Source organism: Calliphora vicina, chromosome 5 (genome assembly GCF_958450345.1).
Source record: "Calliphora vicina chromosome 5, idCalVici1.1, whole genome shotgun sequence".
NCBI classification, from domain to species: Eukaryota; Metazoa; Arthropoda; class Insecta; order Diptera; family Calliphoridae; genus Calliphora; species Calliphora vicina.
Window position 1 is genome coordinate 57,260,483 of NC_088784.1, and position 27,654 is coordinate 57,288,136.

The window sequence follows — 27,654 nt, forward strand, 5'->3', positions numbered from 1 at the left end:
ATTCAGAAATATTGATTTTATGTTTTCTTTTTCCTTATTTATATAAATTCGTGCCAAGATAAATTATAATATTGAGCATCGATTCATTCATTGTATTTATATATTTTGTATTACTAATAATTTAAAAAATTTTGCTAAATGCTAATACAAAAAAAAACTATTATTTTCATACCTTCATAGATTTATTAATATATAATTACACAGTTCAACAGCAAAAAAGGCTTCACTAACCATTATATAGATTTGATGCATCATGGTTACCTAAGTACAAAAATGGTAAAATTTTTTAATTCTAGGATAGATTTTTTTTAAAATTTTTTTTTTTTTTTAAATTGTGAATTTTGTTAGATGTTTCTCCACATAATTTATGATAACTTAAAAAGGGTTAGACCGATATTATTAAAGTAAACTTAGAAAAGTTCAAATTTACATAGCTTTTAATCTGTTAATATATTGCATTTTAATAAATCGAAAAAAATCGAAAACTACAAAACTTGTTCAAGTTTATTACTTTATCGATCATACACATCGATTGATTCTTTTCGAATTTATTCATAATTAAGTGAATTCGCTCATTTTCACAAAAATTAACTTTTTTGTTTGATATACATAAAATTGAGTAGTTAATGTTCTTCTTCCTATTGATTGAATATTGAAAATATTTTCCCCATGCTATGTACAAATTTTCACATATATATTGCGTTTCCATCGGCTCAGTAGTTTCGGAGTTATAATAAGCAAAAAAATATATTTTTTAAATTGTTTAAATTTATTGCTTTATTGTAAAACCACACGTAATAGGAACAAAATGAGGTATCGATCATAAAAATCGATGGATTATTTTCGAATTTATTCACAATTAAGTGAATTCGCTTATGTTCAGAAAATTGTACGTGTACTTTGAGTGTAAATTTTACATGTGTTTTGTTATTGTAACAAAAACAAAAAATCTAAGTTTACTTCCATAATATCGGTCTAACCCTTTTTGAGGGGTGCCTCGATAGAACAGTCGATAGTGTGCTGAACTATTACTCTGAGGGTTGCGGGTTCGATTCCCGCCAGAGCCTCTGGTTGTAACTGCAGACAAGCAAAACGCTTCGCAGTTTGTGTTTTTTTTTTTTTTTTTAAAAAGTTATCATAAATTATGTGTAAAAAAAAACATTGAACCAAATTCACAATTTTAGAAGAAAAAAAATTTTAAAAAAAATCTATACATAGAATTAAAAAATTTTACCTTTTTTGTACTACTGGAACAACATTACATAAAAATTGTATAGCCTCCAAAATTTTTTCGATTTTGTTGCCCTGTGTTATCTTTGATATATCAATATTTAAAACCTTAAGGTTTTTAAGGGAAGAACTAGAGGCGAAGGTGAGAGAGAAACAAAACAGAATCAAATTACATTGACTAATATATCGTTACCTTAATATAGAAACGCCCTAACTCGATTTTTTTTTCTTCAAAATTTAGTTTTTGAATTTTTCTATGTCTTAAAAATATCTAGTTATAAATAAAGTATTATGTGCTTAAAATTAACTGAATTTACCATCAATATTATACATCTACAATACATTAATAAAAACTAATAATTAGTTTAAATCTATTTTTGATTTATAGAATGGGGCACATGTTTTACCTTTTGTTGTTTTACTCATAGTGAAAGATATGGCAAACTAGCTCGACATTGCTAACGTCATGTTTAACAATCTGTTATAAATAGCAAGTACACTGAACAAATACAATGGTTTTCGCTTATAAAATTGTCGCAATTCTATTGCTTTGAATTTTGTTTTCATTATACCATCCATCATATGCGGTAATGAATCATATAATGGGGTTCCATTATTTTTTATTCTAGAAATAATAATTAGAATTCGATTTTATGGCTTAAATTAAATATGTTCTCTTCTTTTTAAATATGTGTGTATATTTCAATAGTTGTAGGAATACCACTCAAACGATGAATATTGATGTTTGAATAAGGTTTTCATTTCCATTAGATTTGTGCTTTATAAGTCCCCATCCATACTGTGAAACATTTGCTGCAAAACATTTGAGTTTGTTGATGAAAGGGGAAAGAGGAATGGTAAAGGGTACTCTGTTTCATGTACATGAAGTTTTTGTTGAGTATGTCATCCACATTTATTCGTTCATATTCGTTCTGTACAGAAATGTCAAAAACTGAAAAGCAAAAACTTCACTGTGTGGACACGAATGTAGTTTTAAAGAAGAATTTAAAAATGTTTTGCAGCAAATGTTTCACAGTGTGGACCGGGACTAAGTAGTTCAATTCAATGGTCGTTCCTTTCAGTACAAAGTAGGAAATTCTCTACGAGTTGTTAAGTTTTCCTTAATTAATTTGCCACGTAAAAAACATAAAGCAGCCATGTTATATATCAATTGATAGAGGATGTGGTCTACTTTTCAAAAATGTATATATCTTTTGAAAATTAAAAAATTCATGGAATACTTTTTTGAAAAATATGACAAAAAATGTTTTTATTGAATTTTTGCATAGATACAAATTATTCAAATTGAAATTAATTTTTTTTATGAATAGTTTTTTAGTGAAATTTTACAGTTATTCAGAATTTTCTATTTAAAATGGAAAAATAAAAATAAATTTTGAAATTTATTTACAGCAATCCCACAATTCCCAAAATGGGAATTTTTAGTTTTGGCTATAATATGGCTATACCAGGCTATACCATACCAGGGTCGGGGTTATCGGAGCCCTTTACAAAATAATTAAAAACATATTGGGCCATCTAAAATCAGTTACTATATTTTGTTATCGAATATGCGATTTGAGAATTTTTGCCCTAAATTTGAATTTTACATAAAAAATATACATTTTTTGAATGGACCTGGACCCCTCAGTATCAGTACAATTTTAATTTTTTTTTTCATTTAAAATATTTGATGAAAATTTATCTTTCAAAAAGTATAAATTATACATCTTCTAAGAATTTTTTTGCGATAACTTAAAAAGAAAAAAATTACTTTTTTCCCAACAAAATTAGCGAAAAATCGCCTTTTTAATTTTTTTAACCCTTATGTGTGTGACAGGGTACCCTTTTTAAAATTTAATTGCCACTTTCTTTGTATGCAGAATAGGCTCTTGAAACTCTTTGAGAACTCATAACTTTTTGTTATATTTATTTTTTACAATGGACACTTTAGTATCTCTACTTGGGTGCGAGTGGTAAATCATTTTATATTTTACACCCTTAACATAGTGACAAATTATATGGAAAATATTACTCATACGCTCATAACACAATACTGAGTAGTCTTTCTACTTGCTGAATTTATTTGGGTACTGTGTATATAAATGGAAATCCGCATTTATTGAATTGACGTTAGGCTAAACATAAATATTTTTTTTGCATATCATAACATGGAGCATTTGTATATACATATTTGTGACCAATTTTTAATAGGGGACATTCAAATATTTTTCCAAATTTAACACATTTTATTTCGAAATTTCGGATTTAGCATATTCGTTCTAATATTCCATGCAGGGAATTCCCAACGGAATTCAGTTATATATATGCTAGTACGTTTTGAATATGTCATATAAGCTTTTTTCCAGCCTCGGAACAAGAAATGTTAAAAGCCTATAATTCGCATTTTTGGAATTTAAAAAATTTTTGTTTGGGAATTATGGGATTATTTTCAACAAAATGTATTACGTTATCTGCAGTTGGTTATACCCCTAATGGTTAGCTATGAAACAAAATGAATTGTAACTTATCTGTCTACATACATATATTACAAAGAAGGATAAAAGTATTAAATATCGATTTATTCATTTTACAAAATATATATTTCGAAGTATAGGCTATAAAACTTGCTCACATTGTTCAAACACAGAAAAAAGAAATTCATAGTTGGAATGAATTTTTTAATAAATAAATATTATCAATCGGACATGACTTTTTGCAGCTCTTGTCATAAAGAATAACAATTGTGAACATATGTATAAAATCAAAAACATTTTCTCTTCAAGATCAAAATCGCAAAAAAATTTAAAAAAATCGATTTTTTTACATATTTTCCCTTGTTAAGGTCCATAGCTAGCAAAACGTTCAAACTTCCAGGAAATAATAAACTACAAAAATGTACCTAGGAATGATTCTTAGAGCTTATGTAGCCGCGATAGTGAAAAATTTAATACCCTACACCAAGTAAATGAGCAAAAACATTTTTCTTTAAAAATTTAAATAATTTATATTCGTGTTTGATTTTCGGAAGTGGGCTTTATATGGGAGATATGACTAATTATGGACCGATCACCATGAAATTAGGTCGTGTGATTTATGTCTATATGAAAATTATATAAATTGAATTTTATGTGTATACCAACATTTTTAAGAGATTTTTGCTAGTTAAAGTGATTTTCGGAAGAGGGCCTTATATGGGAGCTAAGACTAATTATGGACCGATTATCATAAAATAAGGTGACATGATTTGAGAGGAATTTGTGTAGATTCTTATATGAACTAAACATTTATCACGGATAAAGTCCAATTTCGGGAGGACATTTGTATGGGGCCAATATAATTGTATGTACTAAATTTTATAGAAATATTTCAAAATTGCGACCTGTACTTTGCGCACAAGGTTTACATGGACAGCCAGCCAGCCGACTCTCGTCTTCACTATAAGACAGGCATGGAAAACAAAAAACGTTAAGGTTTTAGAAAAAAGTTTAAGGTGTTAGACTAATATTTTTGGGCGTTACAAACATCTACACACACGCATAATACCCTCCCCACTATGGTGGTGTAGGGTATACAAATATTCATATTATGTTTTTACTGTTGATGGCCCTGGGGCCTATTTCACTAAACTACAATTCTACAAGTTTACAAGTTACAATTACAAGTCTAATTCTTACAAGTGCTGTTGAATTGTGTTTCATCAACATTTTCCCAACACTTGTAGGTTTTTGCACTTGTAAACTACAATTCCTACAATTACAAGTTCTTGTACATATATATTGTGATATTAATTTTACAATTCTTATTTATTTTTTTACTCAAAATGCAAAAATATCATATAAAAACGCAATATAACATATTTCAATAATATTTCTTATATAAAAAATATTTTTTAACCCGAATTTTTTTTCATTAAAAAAAAAAACAAAAAATTTTTTTTAAAATTTAAAAAACAAACATTTTTTTTTAAAAATTTACAAAAAATAAAATTTTTTTTTAAATTTAAAAAACAAAAATTTTTTTTAAAAATTTAAAAAAATAAATTTTACGTAAAACAAGTAAGAGTGCCATATTCGGCTATGCCGAATCTTATATACCCTTCACCTTTGTTGTGGATGCATTATTATTTTTTATAATTAGTATATATGTATGTACATTGCCCACTTTCAGCTTACAGCATTCTAAATTTATCAAGAACACAAAAAACAACGCCAAACGAAACAGAACACCAAAAGAAAAAACAAAAACAAAATACGCAAGGCAATGAAACCAACACACATCCAAACATACGTTTAATTGTATAAAAAACAACAACAATGCCAAAAGAAACAAAACACAAAAGAAAAACAAAATACGCAAAGCATGCACATTCAAACATACGATTTGTTGATTTTTTGTCAAAAAAACCAACACACAACCAAACAAACGTTTAGTTGTATAAAAAACAACAACAACGCCAAAAGAAACAAAACACAAAAAAAAACAAAATACGCAAAGCTGCACATACAAACATACGTTTTGTTGTTTTTTTTGTCAAAAAAACCAACACACAACCAAACAAACGTTTAGTTGTATAAAAAACAACAACAACGCCAAAGCAACAACCATACGTTTTGTTGCTTTTTTGTCAAAGCATGCAATACATTGTGTTTTTTGATGAAATTTTCAGAGGTTGTCTCGGATTTTTGCTCATATCTCCGTTATTTATGGACGGATTTTGCTGATTTTAAATAGCAAAATTCTCGAAAGTATGTCTGACAGAATTGTTGAAGATTTGGATCCCGGATATATCTGGGGCCTTCAGAAAATTGATTTCAACAGACAGACAGACAGACAGACGGACAGACAGACAGACAGACAGACAGACAGACAGACAGACAGACAGACAGACAGACAGACAGACAGACAGACAGACAGACAGACAGACAGACAGACAGACAGACAGACAGACAGACAGACAGACAGACAGACAGACAGACGGACATGGCTTAATCGACTCCGCTATCTATAAGGATCCAGAATATATATACTTTATAGGGTCGGAAATGAAAAATGTAGAAATTACAAACGGAATGACAAACTTATATATACCCTTCTCACGAAGCTGAAGGGTATAAAAATTTTAAATTTGTATTTTGAAGTTAGGTGGAGAAGAAAATTAGGTGGCATAACTTCTGTATATATGAAACCTATTTAATAGTAAACAAAATAAATAAATAAATAGTTACTTTAATATAGAAAGCCCCTAATTCGTGTTTTTTATAAGCCCAGATTTTTGATTATTTCGATAAATGGTCCAATCATATATCATATTTAACAAAAAAATTCGACTTAATATTAAAAATTTTGGATTTTGTGTTTATTTTACTAATTTTTATTAAAAAATAGTTAAAAATCGAATTTTATTTAAATTTATCATTCACTTGTAACTTGTAAAAATTTTTCTGAGGGTCTCCGTCGACCCTAAACTTTTTTTCTACAATTCTACAAGTTTACAAGTGCAAATTTAGTTTAGTGAAACAAAACCACTTGTAGAAGTATGACTTGTAGACTTGTGACTTGTAAAATTCACTTGTAGCTACAAATTTGTAATTGTATTTTGATGAAACGCAATTATTCACAAGTTCACAATTTTACAGGCAAAAACACTTGTAATTGTGAACTTGTAGCTTAGTGAAATAGGCCCCTGGTCTTTCAAATCACACTCTCTTAAGTTGTGGATCCAAATCGTAGCCCTAATCTGACTCTGATTCAAAATTCCGAACGGTTTGCAAGATATGAGCCTAATAAAATTATCACTTTTTTGCAAAAATGACACCGAGGCTCCAAATCTTTGGGGGCTCATAAAAAAGTGAATTACGTTGTGGTTTTTTTATCACGTAGTGGTGTCCGTATATGGTTATATTACCATGACTTAAAAAATTACACACAGTGTAATTAAACATCCATTAATATTAAAGCATTTTATCTGCTTAAAAAAATGCAGTCAATTTTGTTCATATTTTCACATTTTGTAGCTGAAAATCATAAAAAATCTTCAATGGAAAATTTCAAGCATTTTTAAACAACATAAATTTTAAATATTTTTTTTCAAGCCTCCTATATTTTATTTTAAAAATAAAAATATGAACATAATCATACTATTTATGAAATTATTTATAAATGTTATGAATTGAAAATCAATGAAATCAAATCATTCTATTTATGTTGAATGTTTTTTCTGTGAATGAAAATTAATGAAAAGTGAAAATTTTAAGAAAAGATTTCCTGATGATCTGGCCTAAGCAACCAGTGAAATGCGCATAGGAACTAGCTTATCCCCCAACAATAAATTTCATTGAATTTATCAATTATTGGGAATTCAGCACACTAATTCTTAACGAAAATTATTAATGTTTTTACTACAATAATATCCAAAAAATTTTGTAAACTCAGAGACACCAATTAGTTTACGCACTCATGCTTGAATGATGTGAGTCCGCATGAACATTTCAGGACTTGTAATTGGTTCAAACGACAATGCAATGCAGTCTTTCAAAAATAATACTAAAAGTATTAAGGATTTGCAATATGTTTAGTTAATTTTAAACGTTAAAAAAAGTTTCCAAAAATCTCAAGCAACAATAATATTTCTTTGTAATCTATGCTTCAAGTTTTTGAGAATTTTTGGTTCAAAATTAGTTAAGTTCCAATTGGACTGATGATGATTTAATTGAGATAATCCACAATTCTCTGGGTACTTTGTGTAAATATGTTATGAAAACAAATAAATTGATACGAATCATAAATTATTTTTTAATGTGTACCTATAAATTTAACTAAGATCAATTTAGGAATAAATTAAGATTTTCTTTCTCTGTATCCAGATGCACAATTTTGTTTATCATTGATGTGAATTGTATCAATAAACATAATTAACAATAGTTTGCTTCCCTAATTATTTAGTCTAATTTACAACTTCAACAGAAATGACAAATATGTTTATCTCCATACATTCGTACTTACATACAATAACTATGTTCAAGTACATATATTTCAAAGTTGTACCAGACCGACCTATAACTAAATATACAAATGTACTTAAACAACAATAACACCATTTTACAAGTTGTTGTACTTAAAAAATATTAAATAATTCAGTTTCTAAAGGTACGGACGGTCACACAATGCAAATATTTGATTGATTACGCATTGTAATGAAAATAAATTAATTTTTTAATTTGATACACTTTTACTTCGGTTTGAAGCTATTTGCTTTTATAAAACCACCTGTAACACAGATTGCTGCACCAGAGTTGCATTTGATTGGGCCAAATAAGCACCTTATTGTTGTGATTTGACGTATTATCCAATAAATTATAAAATCATAATAACACTATTGCCAATAATTTGTATTTTCTGCATTGCCCATGTCAGCGGATGATTAATATGAGATAATTATAACAAGTATACTCTAATATATCATTAATTTCTTTCTAAAATATGCTAAGTCAAGCTAAGGCAGATTTAAATTAGATTAAATTTTTTAATAAATATTCCATCTTCTTTTAGTAAAAACCGATCAATCTAATCGAATGTATATTTTGTAAGTATGAAAAACAATATTCCATAAACATTTAGCGTATTTTAATTTGCAGTTGTTTTATTTGTTTTCATTTTAATTTTTCTTTTCTATATTTTAATATTTTGTTAAAGCCCAATGATAGTTTACAAATCAAACATTTTTGTTTGCTCATGGAATGAAACTTATATTTTTGAGAAGAGCTAGGGACGCTAGTTAATTGACCATTTTTTACTTCCCACCTATTTGAGATATATGGGTTTTTATTTTTCACCTGCCCTGAGTACTACTAATGCATACTGTAGTGTACCGAGTTGTAGTAATTAAGTATTTACATCGTTTTTGGGAACTCAACACTCTGGCGAAGCTACTAGATACTTTCAGAGTTGTATTCTTTTGACAAATTCCAAAAAAAGTTAACGGGAATAAAACAAACACTGTTTAAAAGTACATCTTTCCTGTAGAAGTAAAAACTATATTAAAATGACTTCTAGAAAGTGTAAAATAAACCCAGACCATTTTAGTTTTATTTGCGGAAAAATTCAAATCGAGGTTTTCCTACAACACAAACACTGCAAAATGCTTATTTATATTAAAAAATGTCGTAAAAGCTTTAGATAAGACAAAACCAGCATTTCAATATTTAGCAGCGTGTTCCGGAGTCTTTCAGAGGCTAAACTAAAAGTCCTCAAATAAGAAAAATTTTGGTTGATACGAAATTTGAGTGTCTATTAACCGCTCAACCGTTTATTACATAATTTTGAACTGATGGGTGTAAATATATCCCTCAAAATTCACTTTTTACATTCTCATGTGGATTTTTTCCCGGAAATCCTCGGACACATGAGTGACGAACATGGAGAGCGTTTCCATCAAGATTTGAAGTTTTTCGAGAGAAATTATCAAGGTTTTTGGGATCAGGAGACTACTGTTGAAGTGTCGCGAGGGAAACAAATGAAAATAATTATAAAAAGAGGATTAAACACTTCACTTTTTTGTCCTAATTTAATATACATGTTTATATGTCTCGTTTTTAATAAATATCTCAAAAGTTTGACGCCCAGGATTTTTTTTAATATTTTTTCCGAAGTTAGAAGACCTAAATACACAAATCCCCATATGTTTCAATTCATGAGCAAAAACCTTGTAAACTAGTGTAATTGGCTCAAAGCATATGAGTACAGTATATGTAACTATAATCGACTTGAATTTTCCATAAATTTTCGTTTACCTAAGGAAGTTTAATTTCCTTATACTTTAATTAAATTCAAAATATTTTATAGAAAAATACTATAAAGTGTATTAGGTATTTTTAAAGATGAGGCGAATCAATAGAATATGATTGCCAAATAAACTATATGAAAATCAAAAACAATAACAGATTTAGTTTTTATAGGAGTCAATTTTTGTTGGGGATTGCATTCAAGCACAATTTTTATAATCGTGATTACGATTAAAAACATCTATTAATGCAATTATATGTAAAAAAAGAAATACATTTTATATTTATTTTTAAATTTATTAAACAAATAACAAAGTACACCGACTATATATGATTATAAAAATGTTTCTTTTGTTATGAAACCTATTTGTATTAATCTAATTTGAATACCAACAATTTTAAGATATTTATGCTCGATAAAGTGATTTTCGGATGTGGTCCTTATATGGGAGCTATGACTAAATATGGACCGATCGTGGGATCCTGAGCAGATTGGTATATTTTATCGGTGTTAGGACAATATTTTTGCACAAACATCAGCACTAACCCAATATACCATCCCCACTATGGTGGTGTAAGGTATAATATACATTAGTTAACAGTTTTCAGTCCCAAAAAATTACTTACAAGACGCCAAAGCACTTCTTCTAAACTGTAATTACGCTATGTGACAAATTACATAGTCCCGGAGTTTCGATGGATCTTTGTGGCCTCTATTATTTATTGTCATCCGATTCATTTTCTGATTCAATATAATATATAACAGCCATGACGGCAAGATGATACATGTACAATAGAGAGCTCAAAGATTGTATGGGCGAAAAAACAATTTATTTATGATTCAGTTTATTTAATTCTGAAAAACATTAAAGTTAGCACCATTGATATTGAATGTGTTTTTCGTGATTTTAAAAGATCAAGGCCATTTGGACCCCAAGAGCTATTAAGGGTTAATTTCTAATTTTGTGCTGTTATTGTAAATACTAGACCTCATGTTATATTTTTCTTAAGTTTCATCAAAATCGGCCCAAAAATATATAACATTTCGCTATATTTACATTAGAAATTCCAAATATTGAAAAATTTGACCTTTGACCTTCACGATTTAAGGGTTAACGTTTTCCGATTTTTGGAAAACTTTCAGACTATATTTAAAATAACCTGGACTATTATATTCTAAACAGATTTTACTTAAAATTAATAACAGTAGGGAAATTGGGCTCATTCGCCAAAATATGGCCAAAAAATTAGTTTTTCTCGAAAATCGCAAACTATAGGAGGTATTGTCATACTTTTTTCATATTTTTATTCCCTATTATGTTCTCAATAAATCCCAATGTGATGATCAGCTAACTCTGAAATTTGTTTAACAAAATTTTTAAAAATTGGAGTTTTGATACTGACGTTAAAAAAAATTAATTTTTTGGTCATACCTGCGAATAGGTATGAGGACAATTTGTATACACACAAAATTCAACATAAATAACTTTCATATAGACATAAATCACACGACATTATTTCATGGTGATAGGTCCATAATTGATCATAGCTCCCATATAAGGCCAACTTCCGAAAATCAGTCACGAATATAAATTATTGATATTTTAAAAGAAAAATGTTTTTGCAGTACGGTATTATATGGTCGGGCTTGATCGACCATACATTCTTACTTGTTTAATTTCGTTTTATTGCTGCTAAGTATGAGGTATGTATATTAGAGTGGGGTCAATTTGAAAATCGTAATCTACGATGAATTCGAAGAATGTTTGCCGAAGAATCCATGGTTCTAAAATGAAAACCGAGCTTTCCATTTTTAACACGAACATTTTCCTTTCGTATTTTATATTTTTGTTTAAATATGCTAACATTTTATTGGGCCTTTTAAGAAACTTGACTATGTTTGGGATTGTTCGAAAGGAAAGAATGTCAAAAAAGATGAATCTTTGCAAATGGAGAAGATCAGCAATAAACTTCACCCGAGGATGGTTAAAAAATATTATATCGTGGTGCGAGAAACTAAAACCGAGCTTTTGGGTCACAGTGGGGGAAATGAAAAAAAAAGTGGAAATAAATCTGTAACTTCGAAACCAATAATCCTAAGTTTTGAATTTGGACTTTCAACACTAAGGTGGGGCGGAGTCTCAAGAACCCAAATTGGGGTGTCTCGGTTATATTACAAATTAAAAATGATGCCAAACTTTTGTTCTCGATCCGATTTGAAAGATTTGTATATATTTGAAATATACTAGAAGATTTCACAACACCTTAGGGTTGAAAGTCTGAATTCAAAAATTAAGCTCGGTAGTTTTTAACCATCCTCGGGTGAAGTTGTTGTTAATCTTCTCCATTTGCAACAATTAATCTTTTTTGCCTTTCTTTCATTTCGAACAAGCCCAAACGTAGTCAAGTTTCTTAAAAGGCTCAATAAAATGTTAGCATATTTAAACAAAAATATAAAATACGAAAGGAAAAGTTTCGTGTTAAAAATGGGAAGCTCCATTTTGATTTTAGACCCATGGTTTCTTCGGCAAAACTTCTTAGAATTCATAGTAGATTACGATTTTGATAACCGTTTTGTCGAGAAAAAAAAATTGACTCACTCTAATGTATATGCTACTTTAATGTCTTTGTGAAATTTAATTCCAAAATCTTCTAAGTGCATTTCAACTATATTGTGCATTTTAATTGAATCATAAGAAACTTTGATATATCGCACACCCATTTCAAAAGTGACTCAACTCAAAATTCATTTTCGGTTTTATATGCTAAACTACGCACAATACACTTGTTTATCTATAAAAAAATATCAGTGTATTTTGTTGTTGTTAACTGTTGCTAAAAAAAAACAGTTATGTCTTTCATTATGTTTCAATTGGTATATATTTTTTTCGATTTCTGAATAATTTAAATTTTGAGTTGTGTCACGTTTAAATTTCGGTATATTTAAATCTGTATATTTAAATTTAAACCTTTATACTCTTAAGACCTACACATGAACCGGAAAAGCAATCCAATTGGAAAGAAAGAAAAATGAATCCAACTGTGAAGGAGTTATCATGAATTCGGCTATTCTGTATTACGCCATCGATATATAACAATTCGAAATAGGTTTAATTTTGTTCATATTAACGTGTATGAATGTTTGAATCACTCGTAAGACGTGGCCTCGAGTGGTCTCAACTGACATTATTTATCATAATATAGGGTAGTAAACTTTTTAAATACTGAATCATATTGTTTGCAAAAACATATTTGCCATACTTTTCTTTACGAAAATGTTAAATACTTTTTTTTAATATTAATTGTATAAAATTGTACAATTTTATTTATAAAATAAAAAAAACAAAACATTTTCTTTAAAATGGTACATGTACTTAAAAACACTGAAGTAAAATGATAAATTTGGGCAATAAATTCAAATAAATTTAAACATGTACTCATACATACGAACATACATACTAAATATAATAACTGAGATAAAGTTAATTATTTGATTCATATGTTTAAAAGAATTTATTCTTAAAAAAAAGTTAAGTCAGAATTTTGTTTGCAAGGATTCTATATCGACCAATCTTGATTAAATCGTTTTCGAAAATTATTTTACTTCTCTTGAGGCAATAAGAATCTGGTTGTTTTTTTTGCTAAGTTACTTATTGGACCCAATGTGATTTGTTTTTTTCTTACCTCTTTTTGGTCTATATGTCATTCTTTTAAAAACAAACATCTATATTTATTTCGAAAAATATTCGAAGTAGTCGGTGTCAAACATTTAAAAAAATTATTTTTATAAAAGTACAGACAAATCCATGTATAAAGAATGATATGTTTGTCAGGAACATTCGTCAAATCGAAAAATTTGTTTTATCGAGATTTATTTATTTTGAATAAGTTTTAAACGGCGTTGTCTTGGCACCAAGGATTAATAAAGACTTCATTGGGAAATTCAACTGAAATTGTTAGTCTATTCTTGATAACTTTCTTCCGGAAGCACTAGTTTCACTAGCAAGTGATAAATTCTCTACTTGTTATATAAGAAGTTTTACACCATATTTTTTGAATATAGATATCCTTGTATGAAATATAATCATCACTTGTATGAAATCCACCTTTTTGTATTTCTATAGCTCCAGCTTTTAAAGCAATTCAGTCAACTGGAATGTGTTTTGCTTCTGGTTGAGAAATCAACAATAAAACTGCTTTTCCACCGGGGGATACACATCATTCTTAAGACATCGACAATTTTGTGAGTCATTCTTGATAGCTTGATATAATTGTCAATTTTAAAAATTTCATCGTTTGATTGATTTTTAAAAGTAGTTTTATGTTTTTTCTTATATTTTACTTCACTCAGGAAGAAAAAAAGGTGTAACAGATATTGGTAAGGCAAAATAAATCGAACAACTCTTTCGAAGAGCACCGAACACTTCTCTATCAGAATACAGCTCGTAAAGTTAAATGCTCCCTTTTGTGCGCAGAGCCAAAGCTAATGCTGGGTTGAAGTCGTATAAAGTTCAGAAATTTCCAGATCGCAATTTGGTAAAGAACTTAACGGCAAAAGAACGAGCGAAACTGTCCAGAACTTCGGCAGTATAAAAAATGAATTAAAAAATATCCCAGGACATTCCGATTTTAAGCGTAAGTGGATCACCTCGCCCAAAAAGGTAACGGAAGCAACTATAAAATCTTTTATGGGAAGATTTCCGGAAAAAGTGGATAAATTTATAAATACCGAGTATGAGTCAATATTTTAATGTTTAATGAATTCTACAATATTTGAATAAATTTAGGTATTTTTGAGGATTATATTGAACGGTGTATAAGTTTTTTCTGGCTCACTCTTTAATTCTATGTCTAAATTAAAAAAAAAATTAAAATTTTTCCTAATATTTCATATAATTCCTTTTCAGAAAAATTGGAAAAAATCTTTGCTCCAGCTCAAAGTTGGGCAGAATCGAAATTTTTTGGAAATAAATCTGGCACTTCTAAACGGCTAATTCGATCAGGATGAAATTTGACATGAGCGTAGACAAGGAGTATTCGACTTTAAGTTATTAAAATGGACGTGCCATTTTTTGTTTCCTATCCGATTTCAAAGATTTTTACATTTTCGGAAAGCGCTCGGCTTTCCACTTTAAAACTCCGTTCTTCAAAAATATTGCACTTTTTCATATTTTAATATGACTAACTCAGAACCATTGACTGGTTGTTAAATAAAATATGAAGAAAATTTATACAAATTTTTTATTATGAAAAAGTGCAATATTTTTGAAGAACGGAGTTTTAAAGTGGCATATTTTTTAATCTAATTGACATATTGACTTTAATTTTTTTTGTTATGCCAAAAATTAACTTATCTAAACAAAAAAAATTAATTCGGAATAAATGTGGATCAAATTTCTCCTAATATTGCATGCCTATTAAAATTTTGATGCAAATTTTCGTTTTAGAAACTCAATAAATATGTAATATGTAATAAAATCTTTATTTATAAACAAACCTCAATGAAATTTTCAACGTTTTTTACATTGTCATTCTAAATAACAAAGTGTAAAAAAACTTGTCAAAAGGTCAAAGGGAATCTCGCAATTCCTAAAAATTTAAGCGAAAATTATACACGAACGGTGTCAATTTGCACCGACAAAATGACACCATTCCGTTGCTGAATTGACACCATCCGTTTTCGATTTGACACCTTTCATGTACGAATTTATAACAGGCCGTTGACAATTTTTCACCGTTCGTGTATGATTTGACACCATCCGTTTTCGATTTTTTGGGATGTATTTTGTATATATTTTACTAACTAATTTTGTTAATGTTCATTTAATATTCATTTAGTAAAAGATAATTTTATTAAAAATTAATTTAAAATGATAAATCATATAAAAACTCAAAACGCAACGGACAAAACAAAAGCACCCTCTTATAAGATGTTTAAAAATTTGACTCGGTACTGCATATTTGCAATGTGAATTATCGGGAATCGCAATGAATGGACTTAAAAATTCCAAAAGATAAAAATATAGGAAGACGTAGTGTGCAAAATTTAAGTTTTATACAGTTTATTGTGAAAAAAACAATGACAAGGAACAAGTACTCTAGTAAATTTAAAATTAAAGTTATTGAAGACTGGAAGACGGGGTTATCACTACATGAATTTAGTAAAAAATATTCAATTAACAGATCAGTTATTTCCAGGCTCGTTTCAAAATTTTTTAAGACTGGTCGAAAATCTCCGGTGCATTCTGGAGGTCGTTCGCGAAAAAAACACGATATTATGATTCCTTGATCAAAAGAGCAATACAAAAAGATCCTACAGCATCAGCTATTCAAGTAGGAACAAGTTTAAGATTATGCGTTAGCGAAAGAACAATCCGTAGAAGAGTAGTAGAAGCCCGATTATTCAGCTGACGACCAGCAAAAAACCATTTCTATCAGCTAAGAACAAGAAAGCTAGACTGAAATTTGGCAAAGCCCACATCGACTGGAGTGTCCAAAAATTAAAGACAGTACTGTTCCCTGCCGAATCCAAATACAACTTAAAAAGTTCCGCTGGAATAAGCGTGTACGCTGACCAAAAGGAGGAATACTGAATTCTAAGTATTGCAAAGGAACAATTAAACATGGAGGAAGCAATGTAATGGTCTGGGGTTGCTTTTCTGGTCAAGGATTTGGGTCAAATCATAAAATTTATGGGATTATGGATCGGTTCATGTACCGTGATGTATTGAAAGCTGTAATGTTGCCTTATGCCAGTGAAGAGATGCCAATTATAGGGAGCTTCCACCAGGATAACGATCCTAAGCACCCCTCCAAAGTTTGTAAGACTTGGCTACACACCAATAAAATTCAAGTTCTTCATTGGCCTGGTCAATCTCCCGATCTCAATCCTATTGAGAACTTGTGGCACATTGTTAGTATGAAAATAAATCGTGAAAATTGTTGAAATAAGGATCAGAAATTTTCACGATTTATTTCATGCCGTTAAAATAGTCTGGGAAGGAATGCCGAAAAACGCCATAAAAACATATTATCTTCTATGCCAAGAGATGTTCTTGTGCCATCCAAAACAAAGGATTTGCAACAAAAAATTAACTAAAATTTTTTTTTATATTATATCCTTGAGGGGGTGCTTTAGTTTTGTCCGTTTCATTTTTTACCTTAAAATATTTTTTGATTTTAAGTTACCTCTTATAGAAAGGTTAACTTTGAAAGTATTTGTTTATCAATACTAAACATATTAACAAATTAAAATAATACATAATAGATATTTAAAACTTTGATTTTATACAAAAAATACCGTATGAAAAAAGTTCATTGAGGGGGTGCTTTAGTTATGGCCAATACTGTAAATGGAGAAAAACAGAGTTTTCAGTTTTTCATTTCGTGATCCTGTTTCCTTTTAAAAGGACATCAAATTTTCAGAGGAGTACATTTTTAAAAAAATGTTTTAAAATACTTCTACTATGCCAAATTTGGTGTCAAATGATAAGGAAGAGTTGTAAAATATTTTGTATTATTTTATACTGTAAGGATCAAAAGATGTCTACCATGTCCATTCAATTTTTTAATGATTTTAATTTGAAATTTATATATATAAAGGATGAAATTTTGACATTTAGTATAGAATATTTGGGTCTATAACGCACTATTTTTTAAAATGAATTTATTGGCAATCTTAAAGGATATTAAAGGATAAAAATTTTAAACGACATTTGTGACATCTTTTGATCGTTACAGTATAAATTACAGTATATATTTTTGTTCTTTTGACATATAATTTGTTATTGTTGGATCAGCAGGAGTATTTTTAAATATTTTTTTGAAAAATTTACTTCTTTGAAATTTTGAAGTCCTTTAAAAAAGACAGAGGACTACGAAATGAAAAACTGAAAAAGCAGTTTTTCTCCATTTAATTTATAGTTTCATACGTATATCATCCGGTTCGTATCTAACGATTTTTTTCACTTTTTGTAGTACGGTGTAACAAAAAAATTAAATATCTCGCAAAGTTCAAGAGATAATATGGGCTGTCAGAATGACTTTTCTTTCTTTATTAGTAAAATCTTTAAAAGCGGTCCATATTTGCAAAAGTTTGAGGCCAGAAATATTATTTACATTTGAGGTCTTTGGTCCTTTTAAAAATTGATTATAAGATGCGTAGCTCAGTGCTCTGTACGTTTGAAGTCAATGTGGGAGACAATTTTATGAGTGGTAGTTGGTTTAAATAAAATTTGTCATAAGTAGATCAAATAGAAATCGACTCTTTTAGATATCATAATCTTGATAAAATAATTGACTGCTCGTTTAAGAATTGTATCCGCTGCCAATTGTTGCATATATTTATTAACTGTTTGGTTATCAGTTAAACATACAAACATAGATAGTTAGATTAATTAAAAGAAAGAAAAAAGAAACAAACAAAAACAAATAAAAATAAAAACAGTAAACAACTGATACAGAAATACATAAATACATACATATGGATATGTATACATGTAGGTACTTTTTTTAAGTAGAGTACATATCTAAGTACTCACTCTCTCACTGATTCGCTCAAACCCAACCTCGTACATTTTGCAACCAACTTAAAATTATTTAGTAAATAAGTGACTGTAACTAGAGAATCAACGTTTATTTTTTTACATTTCGTTGAAATGGGATGCGAATTACCAACTATCAAATATGCTGTCTTCCTTTTCAATACAATTAGTGCGGTAGGTTGGAAAAACTGTATTAAATCTTAAATTGTTTGAATTTTCGAGAGTGTGAGAGAGCGATAATGTGGAAAAAGAATAATAATTTCGTCGCAACTGTAAATAATACGTTTAATTGATATTGACAGATATCTTATCAAAATGACGACAACAAAAAAATAAAAAACAACAACAAAACAAAGCAATTGTTTAGAAAGAATATTTGAAAATATTAAAGAAATTAAGTGAAATGAAAAGTTAATATTAGCGATTAGTCAGGAATTGATATTTATTTAGATCACAACGAATTTAATTAATTTGACCAGAACAAAAAAGAACAATTATTTAATTAATCAAAATGAGTTGTGCAACAGCGACTATAAAATATCTGGTTTTCATTTTTAATGCATTGTGCGCTGTAAGTAAAATTTACTAAAAAAATTTAATTATTAAAATTAATCGAATTTGCTAAATATTTAAGAAATCGAGTTTAACTCTGGTTTCAGTCATTCAGTGGCTTATTTTATACAATCTCTGAGTACATATTTGGAAAAAATTAATGAGTGTTAGTTGGAAAACCTTTAAACTTGTACATATTTGTTTTAAAATTAACTTTAGCTGCTGACTACTATACATTTTATTTATAGTGAAAAAATGAAATAAGTACAAAGAAATAATTTTAATTTCTCTTAATGAGTCAACAAACAATAAAACAGAAATACTACAAATAAAGTTTCTAATAAACGATTTACAAGATCACAATATTACACTGTGTTACAAAATAATATAAAATTAATATACTGCCCATTTTTGCAATATGCTCTTAAGAAGTCGATCGAACGACTAATTTAATTTGGAAATAAAGATCTAAAAATTTGTATATGGAATGATATTAGATACCATTCCAAGTATTTTCATTAAAATGGGAGATGTTTAATAAATACACTTTTTAATAACAAGAGACACAATTATTAAAGAAAATTTTAACCTTTTAAAAATGTTCAAAAAACCTGGATATCATTATAATTTAACACTCACACTGCACAGTGAGGCCTATCGGAAAATGAATTGTAATAAATATTGTTAAATTTTTACCTTTAAAAAAGGTGGTTTATTGGCAAATAAAAGCAGTTTTATAACAGCTCTTTACATATTTATTCAAATTAACATTTTAAATACATAGTTATCATGTGTTTTTATACAAATACAGGTTTATAATTCACGTTAATACACACACACTTAAATTACACTTTATAATGTACAAGACAGTTGATGTTAACTCTAAAACTAACTAACGACTGCAACCGCAGCCATGATTTATACGCAGTGCCATCTTCCTTGGAATAGTTTCTACAATGATCTTAACGGACAAAACTAGATTGTTCGAATTCTAGAGCTTTTAGCAGCTTCAATGTTGTATATTCCATAGCTATGTTGATAATATCCACAGTTATGTTAATAATGTCCACAGTTATGTTAACTGCTGTTAATCGGCCGGCAAACAACATTGTCACAATTAGAAGTCTCCAGAAATAGAACATGATGATTAATGATTAATTTAAAAACCCAACAAAAATTTTCATTACCAAGTAATGAGTTAAAATGCTTCACTACTTACACATTTTAACTCATTAGTTTAACACGGTGACATCATTAGAGACAAATACTTACAAAAACAGTGAGTAAGGTCTCACAGAAGTCGTTATCAGTATCAACAGAATGTGCTCATGCGGAAACTGTCCTGTCAAAAGCCTAACTCAGTTTTAAAAAACTTAAGTGGTGAGTTTTCAAAAACTTAATTGGTGAAAATGTATTGAAAAAATGTTCAAGTTTTTTCATAATTAAGTTTTCGTTCATTGCATATTTATTAAAATCTAGTCGCCAGAATTTTCTGGAAACTCCTATTACCTACAATTGCAACCGAAAGTGGCAAGTAAATTGAGCTAGGGTTATATTTAAGAAATTTGCCTATTGACTTTTCATGTGTTTAGGATTTCCTTAAGATAGAATTCTATAATAAGCAGAAGTTCTTAGATAATTTTAGTAATATCTCCTCTGGAAGATCCTATTGTCTACACTTCCATCAGAAAGTGGGAAGTAAATTGAGTTAGGGTTATATTTATGAATATGTCCTTTTGACTTTTCATGTATTTAGGATGTTTTTAAGAAAGAATTCTATAATAAGCACAAGTGCTTAGAACATTTTAGTGATATCAGTGATGGTTGGATATTTGTTTAGAAAATTATAGGTATATACAAAATTGACATGAAAATTTAATAATGCATATTAGAAAAAATCATAGACAAATTATGAAATTATGTCTAGATGTTAAAAAGTTATATAACATATACTTAATAAATCATTATACGACTATTTTTAAGTAATGCAGACGGTATGTAGTAGATATGAGTGATGGCATGATTTTTGAAGAATAAAATAAGTGGTATAAAATAAAAAAAGAGTGAAATAAATCCTTAGTCCGATTTGAAAGAAATTTGATATGCGTACAGAAAAAGTGTTGTACTTTTAAATTTTGACCGCATCGGCCCACCAGGGGTGCAGCCAGGCATCCCCAAAGGACACCTCGGGTATGTTCAATTTCTAAAATGATCCTAGTTCTTCGTCAGATTACACAAAAAAACTCATCGCAGTTTCAATTATCTCTTACAACTTAGGAGATATTCGCATTTGAAAACTAAATTTTAAAAATTTTTACTCACCCTACTTCAGATTTTTTGAAAACAGCAAGTACAAATATATTCCAAATTTAATGTTGCATTCAGGAATTCTGCAATTCCCAAAAAGTGTTGAAAAATACCAAAAATGGGATTTTTTAGGGGTTATCGAAACACTTTACAAATTAATGATGAAAATATTTGGCCATCTAAAATGGGTTACTATATATTAATATCGACTATGCGGAATGTGAATTTTTGCCCTAAATTTTAATTATACATAAAAAATAGGAGTTTTTTTGATGGACCTGGTTCTCTCGGTATCAACAATTTTCAAATTTGTTTTCATTTAAAATATTTAGTGTAAAGTTAGCTTATCAAAAAATATAAATTCCTAATACATCTTCTTAAGGCAAATATTTGCTCAGAAAAGCGTAACCACTTTTTTTTAGCAAATATTTGTTTGACGTGTTTACTCTTACAAGTGTTTTGTAAGATCAAACAGCATCAAATAAAATAAAACTCAATTTTTTGTATTGAATCATCCAAAGTAAAATAAGTTTTTGAAATAAATAAAAGAATTCAAATATATTTTATTTAGTGGTTACGTGTTTTTCGTCAAATATTTGTCATGTGTGACCCTACCGACATTTCGACATTTCTTACATAACTTAAAAGGAAAAAAAGTTAATTTTTCCAAAAAAACTAGAAAAATAGCCTTTTTTAATATTATTAAATTCAAATGCATATAACTTTGGAGTCAGTCATGATTTTAAAACAATTCTTTTTTTATACATTTATATAAATCGGAAAATATTTGGTCCCGCTATTATCAAAAAACTAGAGTAGGGTGGGTAAAAATGTTGAAAATTTGTTATTCAAATGCGAATATCTCCTAAGTTGTAACAGATAATTTATGGCTACGACGAGGTAGTATCGAAGTAAAAATACCCGAAGGTATTTTAGAAGTTACAGATTTATTTCCCTCTTTTTTCTATACCACTGTGCAACGCTTCCAACTGTTATGAATTCGTACCTTTTTGTATTTTATTTTTTTTAATAAAACGTCAAATGTTAACAGAATATGCAGTTTTATTATTGACATCTATTTCAGAAAAGTACCAAAAGTGTTGACTAGAATTACTAAAATGTACTAGTGAGTCTGTGGTTCCAATGTCTACATATGGTCCCAAAATAAATACCTAGTCTAATGACACGCACAAGTTAAATGTATATAATAAGTCACTAGTACTGGTGACTATGTCAATAATAAGTCAGTACAGTTTCACTATTCACATTTTCAGCAGGGTATGTTAATCACATTTAAATAAAAATTCTGAATCTTTAAACCATTTCTGTAAGAATTTCATAGATTGTTTTTATATCTATTATATCCACCACCAAAAAATATGGAAATATCGATATATTGGTCGTATATCTATTGAAATCACGATAAGGCAACATGGAATAACCTAGGTTGCACCTAATTTATCATACAACTATGTGTGAAGGGTATAAAATGGTATTAATTTATAATTAATAATAATTTCGAGTTAAAACTTTGCACAAGATCACATAAGAATATGCAGATATCAGAAAAAACAGAAAGTACACAATCAATCTTACAAATAAGTAAGTACTTATATCTCAAATAACAATGAATTCATTATTCGACTACTTCAAAGTAATGCATACGTTATGTAGTAGTCATTGAAATGTATGTTATTCAGTAATTGCAAGTCATTAAAAAGTTTTTGCTGCGTTATTATAAATGGTGTACATAATAAATATATACAGGTTTTATTATTACGAGCGTTATTTAAAAAAATTAATACAATATGTATATAAATGGGTAAAGTTTCTCTTGATGAAAAACGTGCTGAAATATGAATTAAGTATTAACCGAATATGAATGTGAAACTATGTACATATTTATCAATATTACGATATTTCATTAATACTATATTTTAATTAAATTATTAACGATAATGAAATCCCATAAATTCCACATTTTCTTAATTGTTTTCATAATGAACACGAGAACAAAAAGTAGCTGTTGAAATTTATAATTGGCGCAATTTGTTTAAAATTAAAGAAATATTTTCGAGACGATTACAATTGTCGCAATTAATTTGATAAGATTTTATGGGAACTTTAATCATGCGTCATAAAGAGTTTTGTTTTTTTAATTTTCTTACTCACATTTCAAAATGTGAGATATCGATAGATTGCATTGGATTTTCATTAATAGAATTCTGAAACAAAGCGAAATAATTATGTATTTTTTTTTATATCTTTTTTCTTTATTGAATCTTTCTTTTTAGAAATTTACAATAAGTATTCAAATCTTAACCTAAACTAAAACTAAAGTTGTTATTGCCGCTGCAATGTCCAACATGAGTGCTCGTTAAATGATTATCTGGCCAGATCCAGTGTTTCCAATCACATCAGTCGTCTATGACCCTCAAATGACAGCAACTCCCTGGCGAGGGGGTTTGGATGATCCATTAGTTTTGAAATGTATTTTAGACTGGAGAGTTCGATCTCCTCGCGTATTATGGGGACATTGAGATCCCTATGGATATTACTATTGCGAATGTACCATGGGGCACCTATTATTGTCCTTAACAGTGCTGACTGCTTTCTTTGCAATTTTTCAACGTTAGATGAGGAGGCTGTTCCCCATAGCTGAATGCCGTATAGCCATATCGGTTTTATAATTGTTTTGTACAAAAGCACTTTGTATTCCAAGTCTAGAGCAGACAGTGGCCCAATTAACCAGTACAACTGAACTGACTTTAATTTTATTTGTGTAACCTTGGATTCAATATGGTGGGACCATGTTAAACGGCGATCAAGATGGATACCGAGATATCTCACATGCCTCTGTTTTGGGATTTTGATATTATTTATCTGAATGGAAGGGCAACTTTCTCGTCTTAAAGTAAATGTAACGTGAATACATTTTGTTGCATTGACCTTAATTTTCCATTTGTTCAGCCATTTTTTCAAATCGACGATGTGAGACTGGAGTTGTTCAGAAGCTATTGCGGGGTTTTCATGTGTACTTAAAAAAGCGGTATCATCCGCTCTAGAATACTTCCCTGTGGTACACCAGCGGATATTTTTCGACGTGTTGAGATCAAATCCTTTGATCTGATTTGGAAAGATCTTTCTTGTATGTAATTTTTAAGCAGTTTATGTACGTCGCAGGTAGTAATCTAGTAATTTTGTGTATTAGTCCATCGTGCCAGACTTTATCGAAGGCTTGAGATATGTCAATAAATAATGCGGAGCAATACTGCTTGCTCTCGAAGGTTTTCCGAATAAGTGTACTTATCCGATGTACCTGTTCGATATTACTATGTGTCCTTCTGAAACCAAATTGATTGTCAGGAATAATGCAATTTTCGTCAAGGTGCACTATAAGTCTCTCAAGTAACAACTTTTCAAAAAATTTTGAGAATATTGACAATTTTCCATGAGGATGTGAAATATCCAATACGTAGTCTTGAGTTAAATATGAACAAAATAATTCTCAGTGCTGAGTTGGGCAGATTACTTATCATCGTGGTAGTAATTTTATCTATACCAGGTGATTTTCCAGCCTTAAGACCTTTGACCGTCGTCCTCACGGCAGAGAACCGGAATTTTAGTGGGGCTGGCACCACATTATTTATGACATTATCTCTAATATATGAATTTGTATCATTATGTATATATAAATAAATTATTTTCATTTGACCTTTGTGATATTTTAATTTCAGATACTCGGTATCGGCGCCATAGTGGTTAATTGCCTGGCATTACAAAACTATGGCGATGAAGGACGTATGATTTGTATTAGTTTGATTGTATTGGGATCCATTGTATTCCTAATATCATTCTTTGGCTGCTGCGGTGCCATTCGGGAAAATATCTGTTTGACATGGACGGTGAGTGTAAAATGAGTTGAAAGCTATTAAATTTATTATTGAAATTAACTATTTTTAACTGTACAGTATGCTGTGTGTTTGTTGGTGTTGATTATTGGAAATTCCGTTATTATATTCGGTTATATTTCGCATATTGATGGTGAGACTAAAGCCCGCCAGGACATTGATAATGCATGGGCTCTGCAATTGAATGGCACCGATGCCATGGCTCACATACAGACCACGGTAAGTGTATTTTTAATAATACAAAATTAGCTTGGATTTCTTTTAAATTTTTGAGAATATTTTTTTTATTTTTCTCTTATTTTTACTAATTTTACTATAAATGTATTCGAACAAAGCTATTATTATTTAATTATTTTTTTTGTAGTTGAGCTGTTGTGGCATTAACAACTCTACCGATTACATTGATGCCAATTTAACAATTCCCAATAGTTGTTTCATTGGTGGCGACTATGACAAATCGACAATTGTGTTTTCTCAAGGTTGCCTAAAGAAACTCATTGTCATCTATGAAGCTGCAGAACACTGGATCACAATCTTCACCTGGTCTAGTTTCAGTGTAGAGGTAGATTTTCTTATTTCGGATCATAAATTATTAAACTCTATTTACTATATTTTGTAATTTCTTGTTTTAGGTGGTTGCATTTATATCGGCCTGTGTATTGGCCATAACTTTTACCAATCAACAGCGTAGAGCACGATATTAATGAAATAATTATTAATAAAATTAATAGGTTTATTTATATGAATGTTTTTATAAACAATTTTTAATAAAAGAATTTCTTTTTTTTACACTAATAGAAAATTGTATTCTGAAAATTAGTAGTTAACAAAACGATAACTTACTTGTCAAACCAAACATTTATATTCGATATTGATCATGTTTACCAGATTTTAACACGATTACTAATAAGAATATTATTTAATCAATTATTAAGTATATGGGGCATTTCATGTCAAGTGAACCAACTTTTGAAATCGATGTCTTCCCATCGGGATGAAATTTGCACTAAGGTTGCCTTTATTGGATAGTAACTCAGATCGGTCGAGAACTCTCTGAGTTAGAGGCGGTCAAAATTTGACATTTTGGCCAAGCAGGTGTTTTTTCTTATCCATGTAACTTATTACCTATTGTTCTTAGCAAAATGTGTCTCAAATAGTTTAGATAGCTCTTTCTTCAATCTTTCGAAAAAAAATATTTAAAAAAAAAATAAAAAAATTTTAATATTTTTTTCCGAAATCAAAAACTTTTTTAACTATTTTTCAAAATTGGCCTTTTTTTCTTAAGATAAAGCTTAGATATTTTCCTTGAAGACATATTTGGTCGCTTAGTGGGATGCGAGTGGGATATCTATCAAAATAAATATTTTGTACCTCAAGACATACTATTTTTGACTTTTTTTTAATTTTTTTCTCGCAAAGGAAAGCTTAGGTCTATTCCTTTAAGAGCCTTTTGGTCTTGTAGTGGGATGTGAGTGGGATACACCTACATATATCAAAAAAAAAATGTTTTCAACTCAAGACATACAATTTTTGAGTTAAAACATTTATTTTGAAATATATTCCACTCGCATCCCACTACGAGACCAAAAAGCTCTTAAAGGATAGACCTAAGCTTTCTAAAAAAAGCTAAAAAAAATTAAAAAATTTTCAAAAAAAAAGTAAAAAAAATTATAGGTCTTGTGTTACAAAACATGTATTTTGATAACAACGTCATATTCATAAAAACCAAGGTTGGCAACCGAAACGAATAATGGTATCGGTTATTAAAATACATCAAACCTAACAAAAAGTTAAAAAATCTAAATACAATAAACTACGGTTTGCGTCGCTAATTGGGACCGGAGAAACATCACGCAAACTGAAACGATGCAGATCGAAGCACGATTGTCCTTACATTTGTATCGATTTTCATTATATTGGTTCCGAGATTCACAATTTTAGCTGAAATAATAGATTATTCGATACAAACATTTTCATATTAACGACGCAAAACGAAGTAATTATTTTTATTGAATTACACTGTGCAACAGTGAAAAAAACTAACGATCATGACTGTATAGGTTCGACTCTACCTTTTTTAGAGGCCCCACTGATTTTCAGAAACTTTAGGGGCCCATAAAAAAAATCGGTCACCAAAATGGACTAACTGAGTATAGGGTTTTACTACCCTTTGGTAGTAGAGTCGAACCTATACTGTCATGATCTTGTGTTTTTCCAAAAGTCTTCATTTGTTGCATAGTGTTATTTATTAATTCAATAAAAACAAGTAAGAACGTAAGAAATAATACCCTAAACTAAGTAAATAAGTCAAATTTGTCAAGATATCTA

The 27,654-nt window shown here is 29.2% G+C and overlaps 1 protein-coding gene across 2 annotated transcripts; it reads left to right on the top strand.

The window, feature by feature from the left end:
• The first annotated feature begins 18,574 nt into the window (after positions 1-18,574).
• Positions 18,575-26,128, top strand: Tsp42Er (Tetraspanin 42Er). Of its 2 annotated transcripts, none has more exons than XM_065511445.1 (5): positions 18,575-18,730; positions 25,153-25,320; positions 25,387-25,545; positions 25,691-25,888; positions 25,959-26,128. In XM_065511445.1, exons 1-5 carry the CDS (start codon positions 18,671-18,673, stop codon positions 26,028-26,030), a joined length of 657 nt encoding a protein of 218 aa, XP_065367517.1. In that variant the 5' UTR covers positions 18,575-18,670; the 3' UTR covers positions 26,031-26,128. The 2 variants fall into 2 exon arrangements, with proteins under 2 accessions (XP_065367517.1, XP_065367516.1); XM_065511444.1 differs by lacking the exon at positions 18,575-18,730 and adding an exon at positions 18,967-19,127.
• Positions 26,129-27,654: the final 1,526 nt, after the last annotated feature.